Source organism: Acipenser ruthenus, chromosome 40 (genome assembly GCF_902713425.1).
Source record: "Acipenser ruthenus chromosome 40, fAciRut3.2 maternal haplotype, whole genome shotgun sequence".
Classification (NCBI taxonomy): Eukaryota; Metazoa; Chordata; class Actinopteri; order Acipenseriformes; family Acipenseridae; genus Acipenser; species Acipenser ruthenus.
Window position 1 is genome coordinate 2,882,506 of NC_081228.1, and position 12,519 is coordinate 2,895,024.

The following is a 12,519-nucleotide window of genomic DNA, read 5'->3' on the forward strand; positions in this document are numbered from 1 at the left end:
AAAAACATCCCTGTATTATTATTCCGGTTAACACTTGCCACTCATGCACCAAATTAACCCTGTATGTGCATTTGGGGGAAATGTTCTTTAAAAAGCGTTTTCTTTTTAGTAGTTCCTTGGCACGCTCTTTCTAGAGCACAATATGATTGAAATGATGCTGAAAAAAATAAAAATAAAAACAAAGCTGCCTACTCCATTCTGACAGAGACCCATCACGTGTCCTTAAAAGCTTGCTAGTATTATAAAGGAGCTGAAATGAAAAGAGAGACGTACGCACTTTATTTCTTTCTTAAATGGCACAATAGAGAAAAATAAAATGGACAAATAGTAACACACACCCAGCTGCACGGCTTTCAGAGTAAGCTCATTTAAATGAACAATAAAAACTTGCCTTGGGCATTCACATGTAGGTTTCCAAACACAGATGCTTTCATTGGAATCCGCCAGGCTCTTTGTTACTACAGTCCTCTCTGTTCGCTGTTCACAGCTGAAGTCCATCAAGAGCTGGTGAATAACTATGGAAATGCTGCCTTGAAGAGCTAGGAAGCTTCTTCGGAGCTGTCTTATTGCAAATACTGTGTTTTTGACAAGACTGTGTTGAGGTACTTTAACCTGAGTTCAGGGGGTATATGTAACACAGGCTAGATCACCCAAAGCGTCTTTATAGACGTAAGAGCTAAAAGAATGAAGAGTCCAGAATTGGAAGGACACAGAATCCTGAAAGGTGTGTGGATGAGGCCAAGCTATTTCAATCACGTCACGGATGAAAGGACCAAGGGCACGAGAGCACTCACTCATTAATCATTTAAATACAATCAATCTGTTGAACAGCCTACAGGGCAGGATTAACAGTGCCAATGAACCCATTACATTCGCATGACACTGATAGCAGCAACGATAAAATGGCATCAAAATCTGCAAAAGTTACCGGTAGCTACCTACAGCTCCAGGGGCTGAGCTGAGTAAAGGCGATTGCCTCTCTGTCTTGCCAGCCCCTTATCATTTATCTGTAGCTTGTTTAATTAGTAAGAAGTCCATACATCTTGCTCAGTACCTGTGCAGCAGGTATTAGGATAGGTGGGGTCCTGATACCTGTCGCACAGGAAGTGAATTTATAGTAAGGCGGCAGGTGTATTGACAGAAGTCTAAACGATCTGTCGAAAAAGAGACCCTTTTAAAACCCCATTTCTATTTTGAAATGGAATAGTAAAATGACACGGTCTTCGACAAAGCTGTCATGCTCTGTACATTACCGATGTTCATATAGTCACCTGCTGTACCTTCAGTCTGTATATCCAGTGCACAATGCCTATGGTACAGAGTAACCTTATTAATATTCCACCTGGCCTATTGCCTTCTCATTGCCGTGTGAGCTAAACAAGGCAGACCTTTCTTTGCTTTAGCTGAGAGATGGACTAATGCAATCTGCTGGACCAGAAGCTTACCCCAATTAGGGTGCTTTTAGTGGCTTTTAATGATGCACAGTTGGGGCCCAGCCTGCTATTAACTGAACAGTTAAATTAGACCCAATTATGGGATCAAGGCAAGCAGCCACAGGGGACTTTAGCTCAGCTATAGCGTTCTCTGAGAACAGCCATCTCACCTATCACATTCCATGGCTCACCAGAGCCCTCAGAGACAGATAACTGCCACACTATCCCGCTCTATTGTCCCATTAATAAACCAAAGTACATACTTACCTGTACAAATTGCATAAACTCTGGGCTAGACACTCAAAGCCATTTACTTCAAATCTCCAGTATCCTAAAATAAAAACACCAATTACATTTCTAAAACCAATAAGAAACGACTTAAGAATGCCAACCCCTCTAATTTATGCCCAAATTGGTTATCTCAGGTTTGGCTAACTTGAGTGCATCTTTCTGAAAACAAAATCATACAAATGACGATTTGGAGTAAATGGCTTTGAGAATCTAGCCATCTGTGTGTACAGTCACTGACTTCGGTCCATAAGGTCTGTATTTTATTCTAGATTTGTTAGTATCATACCCAGTGTAATGGGCGGTGTTGTGTGATGCACTGCCATTGCGGATTCTGCCCCCTGTCGGTGAGATAAGATCAGGTTAAAAGCTCTATAACCCAAATGCAGATTTGCCCAACTCTTTTGCACTTGCGGTCCGCGGGGTCCCCTGGTTTCTGCCCAGCCGTCACCCTGTTACATCAGTTTCCAGTCCCCATTGCATGTTTATATAGTCCAGTTCCTCTGCACACAAACCAAGAAATGAATGACACCAGGAAGACAAACAGCGAGTAATAAAACAAACGAAGCAAATCATCTTCTATTTTATTCCTTTGAAAGACAAACAATGGAAAGGGGTTTTGTTTATTACATTCAACAGAAATGGTCTGAAAACAAAGCACAGGAATCAAAGCCAGAGAATTTCATCTGCAAATCTACACTCGCGTGCCACGCTCCATAAATCGTTTTTTTTTTATTTGTTCAGTTTAGTTTTTCTATTTGATTTATTTGTTAATTTTACAACACAAAATTGCATAGAATCATCGGGAAACCAAATAGCAACCCCTCCCTCCCTCTTTCTGAGACTGCACGTGAAAAATAAAAGAGCTGTATTATCACATGGGGTCAGAGCTGGGTAGCAAAACAGTTTTTAAACCTTGAGATTGGTCATTAAATTGCTTTGCAGGGATTGTAAAAGGGGTGCCTATCAGCACTCCACGGTCAGTGGTCTATGTTGGGTTTTATAAAACACTGGGGAATCATCTTGGGGGTGCATCAATCGCTGGTTTTCAGGGGTAACCCCGGTGGTGAATGCAATCCAGGGGATTTCTCAGTGCAGCATAGTCTCTGAGATTCATCCTCTGGCGGGGTTTTGTTTGATCAAATTTAACACTTGGCAACCCAGTTCTTTTTTTGCCCCTTTTGACAATCATGCCTCTTGCGTACATTAAGTGCGTAGGGGGAGCAAGAGATGACCAGCCACCCTCTTGGACACAAAATTCTGAACAATTGCCATAGAAACCCCATTATAATACCAGCTCATAGCCCCCAATGGAAACCTAGGGGTCTCCCCTCCAGCAGACTCTAAAGCCCTGGGAACACAAAGCCACTTCTTCAGGAACAGTGGCTTGAAACCTGGCTCCAGGAGACTGGGAGATCTAGTTTGAGGCAACTTTGCTGCATCAAGCTTGGCTGAAATGGTGCCACAAGTCTCCTCAAGTCTTCCCTGGTGTGCCTGCCGTGCAGTGATCTGCAACTCAGTGTCCTGAAACCAAGTTCCAAAGCACAAAGTGGCGCTGTGTTCCCAGGGCTAAACTGTGTGCAGGCACATGCTACGAGTATGCCCACTTGGACACCCACATCACCATCAGATTATGGACTCTGCTGCTTGCTTATCACACTGCAGGTAAACCCAATTCAGCGTAACCAGCGTCAAGCGGACCAGTGATAATTGGCCCTTTCCCCTCCCCACAGAGCACCTTGTTTGGCCTGACTATGTTGTGGACCACTCTGGCTCAGCTGGGTTCTACTACAGTGGCAGATCAGTGTAGACTGCACTTCAATTAACCAAGCTGACCTGACTATAACAGATCCTGAGCCTCCCAGCCCACAGTCCTACAGTATTCACACAGTTGTTTGGTTGCAGCCTCCTTCACAAAGAAATACATCTTATGCACCATTAATGTTCGCCACAGTAGGTGGATTATTTCAGTAACCCGCAGAAGCAGAAGTCCTGTTACTGTCTACCTACCACTGTTTAATGAATGAGGCTGGCTGTATAACCAGCAAGCCCCATGAAATGATGTTTACAACTATCCTCACAGCACTCCATGCACCTTTATGGAGTATTTGGTTTACTTAACAAGTATAATGTATGGCAAACCTAAAATAAGCCTCCCTTAAATCAAGCAGTTTAATCTGGAACAGCAGATTTGTACATAAATTCTGTTTGAATGACGGCAATTAGAATTTCAAAATGATGTCACTCTGTATCGCTGAATCCGACACAGTTATTCAACACTGGCACTCTCTTAAAGCTTAGCAAGTGTTGTTGACTTGTCAGGCAAGCAACGCCCTGTGCTCACGCACAGATAGACTTACAAAACCTGTGTTCCAGTGTGAAGTTCACATCGCTTGGTTTAAAAGGAAAAGCAATCGATTTTTGCTGGGTGTTCAATTAACATTCTGAGATGTACAGCATATACCCAGAACCACGGACCATTTGGTCCCCTTTAAGAAAGAAATTGGGCAAGGTTTTGCCATGGCAGGTAAAGGGGGTAATGCTGACCCCTGCTGTTGAGATGAGGTAATGTTATAGTAGTGCTATTAATTACCCATGTGAACGGGTGAGATCCTTTTCTGATGAGATTAAGAAGCTAGATTTGCTGGCTGTGAGGAAGACAGTGGGCATTCGTTTAGGTTCTTCCCAGTGTTCTGCTTGTCAAAAAAGTGTACTTGTACAACGTATTTCCTTACCTGCGTCGGAATCTCATGTGGTTTTGTTTTTGGAAATGGATATCAGACTATCTCCTCAATGTTATAATAAAATAATACAAATCACACTCATACAATTACACAACAGGACTCTGAGCACTCAGCCAGCTTCCTGCTCTCTGCATTAAAACCTGGACTGGGCTTTGGGGGGTGGACTTGACCAGGATATATATCGTGACAGAATGAGTCATTATGATGTCATCGTCACTGATTTTGCTGTTTTTTGTGGTACACATGTCACACTTGTTTCTATATTTTTAGGGACAGGCCTGCCTTGAAAAACAGAAGTCTAAATCCAGATAGTTCTTGTATGCGCTTAACAGAAATCTATCAATCAATCAATGCAATAGTTCCAAAGCATGCTACTTACTCAAAACAGCACATCTTTGAACTATCCCTAATGCAGGACAAAACCCAAGACTGGCACTTTAAAGATATAGAGCTCAGGAAAGAGCTGACAGAGCTGAGAGTTCTGTGTACAATAATGGCACCCGGAAATATTTAAATCATTTCAGGGGTTACCCCCTTTGTACAGAGTTAGGGCAAGCAAAAACTGTGTGTGGCAAACTATACAAGACTACATTGTAACCCTGTCTCCATCAAACAAGAGGCATGTTTTAAAAGACTCCTGCTTTTGGACCATTGATGCAAAGAAGGCTGTACCCACTCCCCACAGTAACACATAAACTATATATTGAAAGCAGTACAGCACAATGTTTACAAGGCCAGACCCCTTCAGGAGAGCTATCAAGGAAATAAAGCAGGCACATCCTGATTCAATATGCGTCTTGTGATCATCTGTGCCAACTGTAAAACGACAACTGAACCCAACCCAGTGTGCCACACGTTTTTATGCAATGCATCAGAAGACAGCTACTGACCCTTATATGCATGGCTGGAAGTGACTGGTGACTGATTAGGGAAGATGAGGGCTGCAGAGGACAGGACTGCACAAAGTACTGAGGATGCGCTATCAGTGTAGAAGGGCACGGCTGAGTTAATGAAGGGTGCTATTAATACAACATTAAAGACTGTTTTAGGAAACACGTTCTAAGGCAATGTGAATAATAAGGTCCAGAATAATGCAGCACCTAATCAAATAGCCACTCCTAACCTGTAGAAATTCCTGAAATCCTATCGAAACTCTGAAGGCAACAAAGCAATGCTAAACCTGACCCCATTTCATTGTTGTCTTTCAAAAAACTATTTCCTCTGAAACTTTTTTGATTTTTTTTTTTTTTTTAAACACAAACAAATGCTGTATCGTCCTATTTTCCCTGTTCCTCGGTTTCATCGCAAGGCCAGAAGTTTGCAAAAAAAACCACTCAAACGCCGAAGGGCCGTCTCCGCTGTCCTTCTATACAAACGCCTCTCCGAGCAGAGTTTCAGAATTTTTGGCACTTTATTTAATTTATGCAAGTATTCATTTGTTATTATAATGTTGTTGTTTTTTTTTCAAGCTTTGAAAAAATCCTTAGATCTCTTAAAAAAATATGTCGGAAAAAAAAGCCCCTATTTCAGTTATGCATAGTAGCTGTCTTATTTAGCTGAAAAATGCATGATTATTCAGTATATCCAGGGGACTCATCATAAGGATGTATTTCAGCACTGCCAAAGAAGCTTTGTCCTGTTTATTGGCAGATTCAGAATCTGAGCATCCCAATTAGGATCCTTCTGACAGCAGGCAGTCCTGTCGGTCAGGTTACAACACAGGGCAGATTATCCCGAGCATTTTCTCAAGCTTAGTCATAGCCGGTCACCTCCACATTCCCCCAGCAGGTGGGGTAGTTAACTCATTCTCATCTCGCAGCAAATGGAGGAGCAGCAGCACTGGACTTAAGGAGGTCCTTTGTAATGATGGCAGGGTCATCTAGCTAGCTTTGTGCCTTTTAAAACTGTGATTCTCTCAGTCTGTGCTACTAGTAGTTCCACTTCTATCGAGCTGCTGCTGCAAGGCATTTTTGCTTTGTTCTTTTTTTTAGCTTTAGTCCTCACTCCACTATCCCTGATGCTGACAGGCAGGCAGGCAGGCAGGCAGGGAGGAAGGGAGTTTGGGTTCTATTCCGGCTCGCTGCTGTTGGTTGTTTTCTCCCACCCTATGCTCTCCTCGCTGTGTATGGGAGAGGAGCTGCCCCCTGCTGGCCGGGCGCGAAGCCCCTGGAATCGGCGGCACTCAGGACACACACGGATGTGAGTGCAGCCCTGCGCCACCAGGGAGGCCTCCTGCGCCAGTCTGTGTGCCAGCGGCTCGGGCATGCTCCCCCCGCACAGCTTGCCGTTGCTGAGGCTGGCCGCCGCCGCTGCCCTGGCGCGCCTCTCCTCCAGGGGGAGGGGCCTGGACATCATGGCCCCGCCCCCTCGTCGCCGCCTTATCTGCAAACTGTCCCGGCACAGGATGATCCCGCGTAGTTCCCGAAACATCTCCTCGCACACCGACAGCTGCACGGACACAGAGGAACAGAGAGAGGTTTAGTGAGCTTGTTGGAAACCCTAGTGATTCAACATGCTTCTTTATTAAAGGGACACACCTTATTAAAGGATTCATTACAACACGAACTAGGAGAGAAGTTACCTGAAGCAGAAACCTAAACAGAAGGATTTCTAACATGCTGTATACAGACCCGCCCCTGCCACCCCACTTCACGCACCTCCGTCCCTGGCGTCTTTCTCATCATCCAGAAGAACTCCAGCACAGCCATGAAGATAGCCACCAGCAGCCCGCACACCAGCACCACGAAAATACCACCAATATTCTCCATTCCCAGCCCTGGCCAGAGAGAGAGGGAGGGAGCAGGGGAGACAGTAAAACTGGGACGTGAACCTGTGCAAAGTGTCTGTTATAATCAGGGGTTAATCTGTGAACAAAAAAGCTACCGGATCTTCTAATTCAGGATGAGGGATGGCATTTGTGTTTCTAGACCTAGTGTACTGGCCATTATTTATTGACCACAAACTTTATTTCAGATTAATGAAGATGTGTTGATTGAGCATTGGCTTTGCAGCCTCAAGAACTGGGGTATAAATTAAAACAATGATGGCTGTGGATTTAGAACAGGAGCATTCTGGAACCATTAGTTCTAGAATCCATTTTTTAAAGACAACCTCTCTGCAGTTTTCTATTCGTTTATCAACGTCCCTCCCATAACCCTTCCCAAACCCTCTGCTGAGCTCTGTGAAATTACAGAGATGAATCATGTCAGAGCTGTTGTGCTGGCGAGGAGAGATCAGTACAAAAACTGACCCGCTCTGCCATGCAGTACAGCCTGCTGCTTCTGGTGTTTAACCACAACTTTACAGAACCATCTGTCAGGAGCACACAGAGCAGCCCAGCACAGAAATCCATAAGGGCCTCCAAAAACACACACTAGCTGTGCCTTTGTCTGAGCAGGAGATGGGAAATCTGTTTGATCAATAACTGCGGCCGATGACAAATCATCACCCCCATCCTCCCTTTCTTAGAATACAGGTCCTGATAGACTTTGGATTAGAGAGCATTTTAATATTGTGATCTCCAGTGCTGGAATCTACAATGCTGTGCCTGTGATTACATTTCAAAATAGAAACCGAAAAAAAAAAGAAATAAAGCAGTAAGGAGACAAACTGCACCAAAAATTATTCAGACAGTTTCCCTGCGATTTAATGTCCACAATATATTATATTTCATTAAGTAAAGTTTTCAACATCAAGCTGCAGCTTTGTGCATTAATACAAGTGTTGTTGTCTCATGCCTTCCTGCTACAGCTTTCAATAAGCGACAGTATAAACATGAATATTTATTCAAGGGCATGATGGGATAGGTGTGGCCCAGGAGCCGCCCTCCTATGAGGAGAGACCTTTGACAGCACTCAACCAAGGCAGGGAGATGGGACCCATCGACCCCCGAACGCAGAGGTATGCTCCAGCTTTTAAATGAGTGGGGTAAACCAATGAGGGAATAAGTGGGGGTGGTGTCTAGCTTCTAGAGCAGCAGTCTTTGAATACAAAAAACGCATTGCCTATTAACAACACGCGGCTGAAACTTCTAAACCTCTTGAGAGATTATTCTGTCGGCATTCCGATGAATTTCTTTAGCACCGTAAAACCAATTACAGTATCATCGGTTCAGGTATGTCGCTTCATTTTTAGTTTCTCCAAGCTAGGCGCAATTTGTATTGAATTCCCTTATAAATGTTAACCATGGCCAAAACACAAAGCAAGTAAAGTAAATCATAGTACGAGAAAGCAAAGTACAGCATAGGCAAGCACTGGAAACCAAACCAACCATGGTAAACTCAGGTCAATGCATAACCATGGGAATAGCATGGCAAAAAAGTGCCACATTATTGTGCAAACAAGACTGTTTTTTGTGTTATTATTATTATTATTATTATTATTAGTAGTAGTAGTAGTAGTAGTACTATTATTATGTCAAAAAACATTTTTTACTCTGACATTCATAACCCTCCAAGACCCCCAGAGGTTTAATGTACCCAGTAAATAAACCTTATTCACCATGTCTGACCTTTTAAGAGCAATCATTTTAATTCAGTATTTACAAAAACCACTGACTGGTGTTCAGACTATAAAAATTCTGTCTTGCAGGTCGATTTACCACTGGGCTGCCCCACAGGCACTAAATTGCTCCAGACTGCCTATTTATTAAACCTGCTGCGTAGGATTTTATTAATTTATTTGCATTTAAATCAGAAGGGCAAATAAAAAAAATAAAAACCCAAAGCAATCAATGCTAAAAAGGTTAGCTTCTCAAATCACTCTCCGCTGGGGAAAATCGAAGGCAAAGCTTTCCTTTTATTAAAAGGCCTGGTATACATTTCCCCTGGTGAGAAACTTTTAGTGCTGCAAAATGTTTTCTCTTTAAATGATTACGGAGCTCGGATTGCACATGTCAGGAAGACAAACGGAACAATATTTCGATCACCTGGGTCACTGCACGGGGCAATGGCACTCGAGTGGCGAGGAGGCATTCATACCATAAAAAGACAAGAAAAACACAACTAATTCCTTGGCATTCTGCCTTCTTCCTTACACGCTGTGATGCCATTGCAAGGGTAGGCATGCGTTTCCACACATATCGGTTCCCCCGACACTCAAAACCCAGGAGCGAGGCAGGTGGGGCAGAGGTCAAGGAATGGACTTTGGGAGCGATTTCTGCAGCAGCAAAGATGGAGTCATTCGAATGATCTAAAAACATTGGCAGATATAAACTGTCGTCATTTAATCACTAAAACTGCACCCTGCCTCGCTTTTTACATATTTTTGTTTTTCGTTTTTTTATTTCTGAACTTTGATAGGCAAATATCTCTGTATAAATACGGACAGTAATTGCATCTGCAATGGTTTAGATCAGGATTTTTGTGAGGCTTTGTTCTAGCTGTGTGGGCAAGGTCAGGGTAAATCCAGACGATATCTACATTTGCAGAACCAGTTTCTGAAAGATCTGATTTGAAGATCTGAAGGGTTGGATAACTGCTACTAATAGACCCTCCCAGTCATGTATGCAAGGAGAAGCCCTTCCCCAGTGTCGGGCCGCTCTACAGTACCTTTGGCTCGGTGGTCTTCCTCTTTGGGACACCTGCCCCCCTCCCACCACTTCCTCTTGAGAATATCCAGGCGGTTCTCCTCTTGGAGTTTGAGAATAGCGAGGTCAAACTCGTCACGATAGACCGAGCCTGGGTGAGAAGAGGGAGGCAGGAGAGAGAGAGGAGAGGAAGGGGGGTGGGAGGAAGAGAGGCAGGAGAAGAGGGAGAGGAGGGAGAGAGGAGGGGAAAGAGGGAGAGGAGAGTGGCGGGAGAGAGGAGAGAGAATGTCACAGGTGTTGATTTTTAAACCCTGCTATTTAAACAGTACCGAAACGGGCAAGATCCACTCAGCTTCGTACCGCTCACACAAAGAACAAACTATATGGCAATGTTGTCAAACGATCAATAAATTCAGCACATCCAGTGAGAAGAGCCCCTGGATATTGAGACGTACCTGGGGGCATGCCGATGCCATAGCCCTTGGTGTCGAGCAACCCTCCGATCTGGGTGAGGTTGCAGTTGCGCTGCCTGTAGTACTCGTTCATGGTGCTCTCCAGCAGGTAGGCATAGTTGGAGTTGAGGACCCGGGCGATGCCCTCCTCCGTGCTCTTCACAAACACGCTGGGCTGCTTTGAGTGCATGAAGTTCCACATGCGCTGGTACGTCTGGTACCTGGAGTTCTGCAGCCAGAAAGAGAGAGGAATGAGTTTGCAGAGACAAGCGCTGACGCACGTTTCAACCCTTACAAAACCACCGTCAATGTGCACTATAATTTCCCAATAAATGTTCATATGCTTGTACTATGTATTTACCATAGTTAACCATGGTTTGCCATATTTTTTATATCCTTTAGCTTACAGCTCTTGGATGTTCACCTCGGCTTTACCATGCTTTCACTTTGCTTTAATACTATTTGCTCTGCTTTTACTGTGAACATCTTTGATACAGGTAGCTTATTTTCTTTTTACTGATTCTAGTGTTTGACGTATGGATAATCTTGAATGAATGCTTTTAGATATCTTAAGATTTTTGACCTTGGGTGCTATAGTATTGTTTACCAGTAAGTCAAGGTGACATCTCTTTGCATGGTGTCTTCTTTATAAGCCCTGTAATTTAGCATGCTTTCCCCAAGATGGGGAACCTTGCTTTAACATATCATTGACAATGCCTTCCTATACGGAGTGCCATGCTTCTGCTTTGCAGTGCGCTGTGTGGGGGCGTGCTGGGCTCTCCTCACCTGGAAGAAGGTCATGGTGGAGCCCCCGTGCATGGTGCCGTACGCGATGGCAGTCTGATCGGCCAGGTCGTCCACAGACTCGATGGGCACCTCCATCCGCTGCACCGTCAGGAAGGCGGCCAGGTTAGCCGTGTACGAGGAGATGATGATCAGGGTGAAGGCCCACCTGCGGAGGCGGAGCGGGTTAGCAACGCTGAAAGAAGTCCCTGTGATGTTGAGTTTTGATTTGATATTTTCACTGTGATGTGTGGATGTACGCATTCTGATTTTACACAGCTGTTCCACCCCCCCTCGTTATTTTGCTCTCACGAAAAAAACTGTTAATCAGTGAAGGGCTCTTATACAGTAAAGTGCAGTTCACGTTCAATTTACTGTCAACGTAACCTAAATGTGAATTCACCGCATCGAGGTGTGAACAGCGCTTGATAAAGCAGATCACATCGGCAAAGAAAAAATCAAACGTGGAAAATGTGTTTTATAGAAGCAGTGGGACAGTAGCGTGGTGGGCATCACACATCAGTCACGGCAATCCAGTCAGTCCAATCCACTCCTGATACTGAAATCCATGACCTCAATTCTGCAGTTTCTTTGTTTATTGGGCATGTTGACACACCTGAGGGTTGAGGTGAGACTAACTAGAAGGTGGAAAGGAAAGCTCTGGGCACGCTCCTTCCTTACCAGACCCCGCTGACGCAGCGCGTGGAGATGGCTCGAGGGGCGATGGTGGAGCCCTGCTGCATGAACCCCCCCACTGGAAACCACAGGCTGTTCCCCAGGGAGTACTGGTTAATGAGCAGGTTACAGCGCCCCTTCAGGCAGGGGTGGGGATTGTACCACTCGTAGGGGGTCAGTCTGCAAGAAACAGAGGATTGAAAATATATTTGAACACGCCGCACTGTGAGATCACAACAACACACTGGAGAGTAAAAAAATAACAAACTCAGTCCAGGAGTTCAGCTGAGGTGCTTAAACTGGTCCACGTTCCTGACGGAGCGGAGGGAAACGCTACCTGGGGGATTGAGGACTGCAGACCTGAAGCTGGGAGGTTCTGTGTGTTTTGCATGTGAAAATGTTCTACTTTCAATGCACCTCCAGGTGGCAGTAATGAGCTGTACGGTACCTGGCTACTAGGAAGAGAACGCAGCTCACAGCCAGATAGGCCAGCAACATGAAGAGCCAGACCCCCGGAGAGAAAGGGTCCAGGAAGGAGAAGTAGCCCGGCCTGCGGCTCTGCAAACAAACACAGAGGTGCTTTTAGTCATAGGCATGGGAACAGGTTCAAATACTGC

At 44.7% G+C, this 12,519-nt stretch overlaps 1 protein-coding gene across 3 annotated transcripts in view; it reads right to left on the bottom strand.

The window, feature by feature from the left end:
• Positions 1 to 2,283: 2,283 nt before the first annotated feature.
• Positions 2,284 to 12,519, bottom strand: part of LOC117962903 (glutamate receptor ionotropic, kainate 4-like) — a 156,663-nt gene continuing 146,427 nt past the window's right edge. For all 3 annotated transcript variants that reach the window (XM_059010081.1, XM_059010080.1, XM_059010082.1), the window contains 7 exons: positions 12,351 to 12,460; positions 11,909 to 12,082; positions 11,231 to 11,396; positions 10,448 to 10,673; positions 10,015 to 10,143; positions 7,123 to 7,241; positions 2,284 to 6,913 (listed from right to left, as the gene is read on the bottom strand). In XM_059010081.1, the coding sequence (XP_058866064.1) occupies positions 6,533 to 6,913; positions 7,123 to 7,241; positions 10,015 to 10,143; positions 10,448 to 10,673; positions 11,231 to 11,396; positions 11,909 to 12,082; positions 12,351 to 12,460 (1,305 nt within the window). In that variant the 3' untranslated portion in view covers positions 2,284 to 6,532. The remainder of the gene's footprint in view (positions 6,914 to 7,122; positions 7,242 to 10,014; positions 10,144 to 10,447; positions 10,674 to 11,230; positions 11,397 to 11,908; positions 12,083 to 12,350; positions 12,461 to 12,519) is intronic.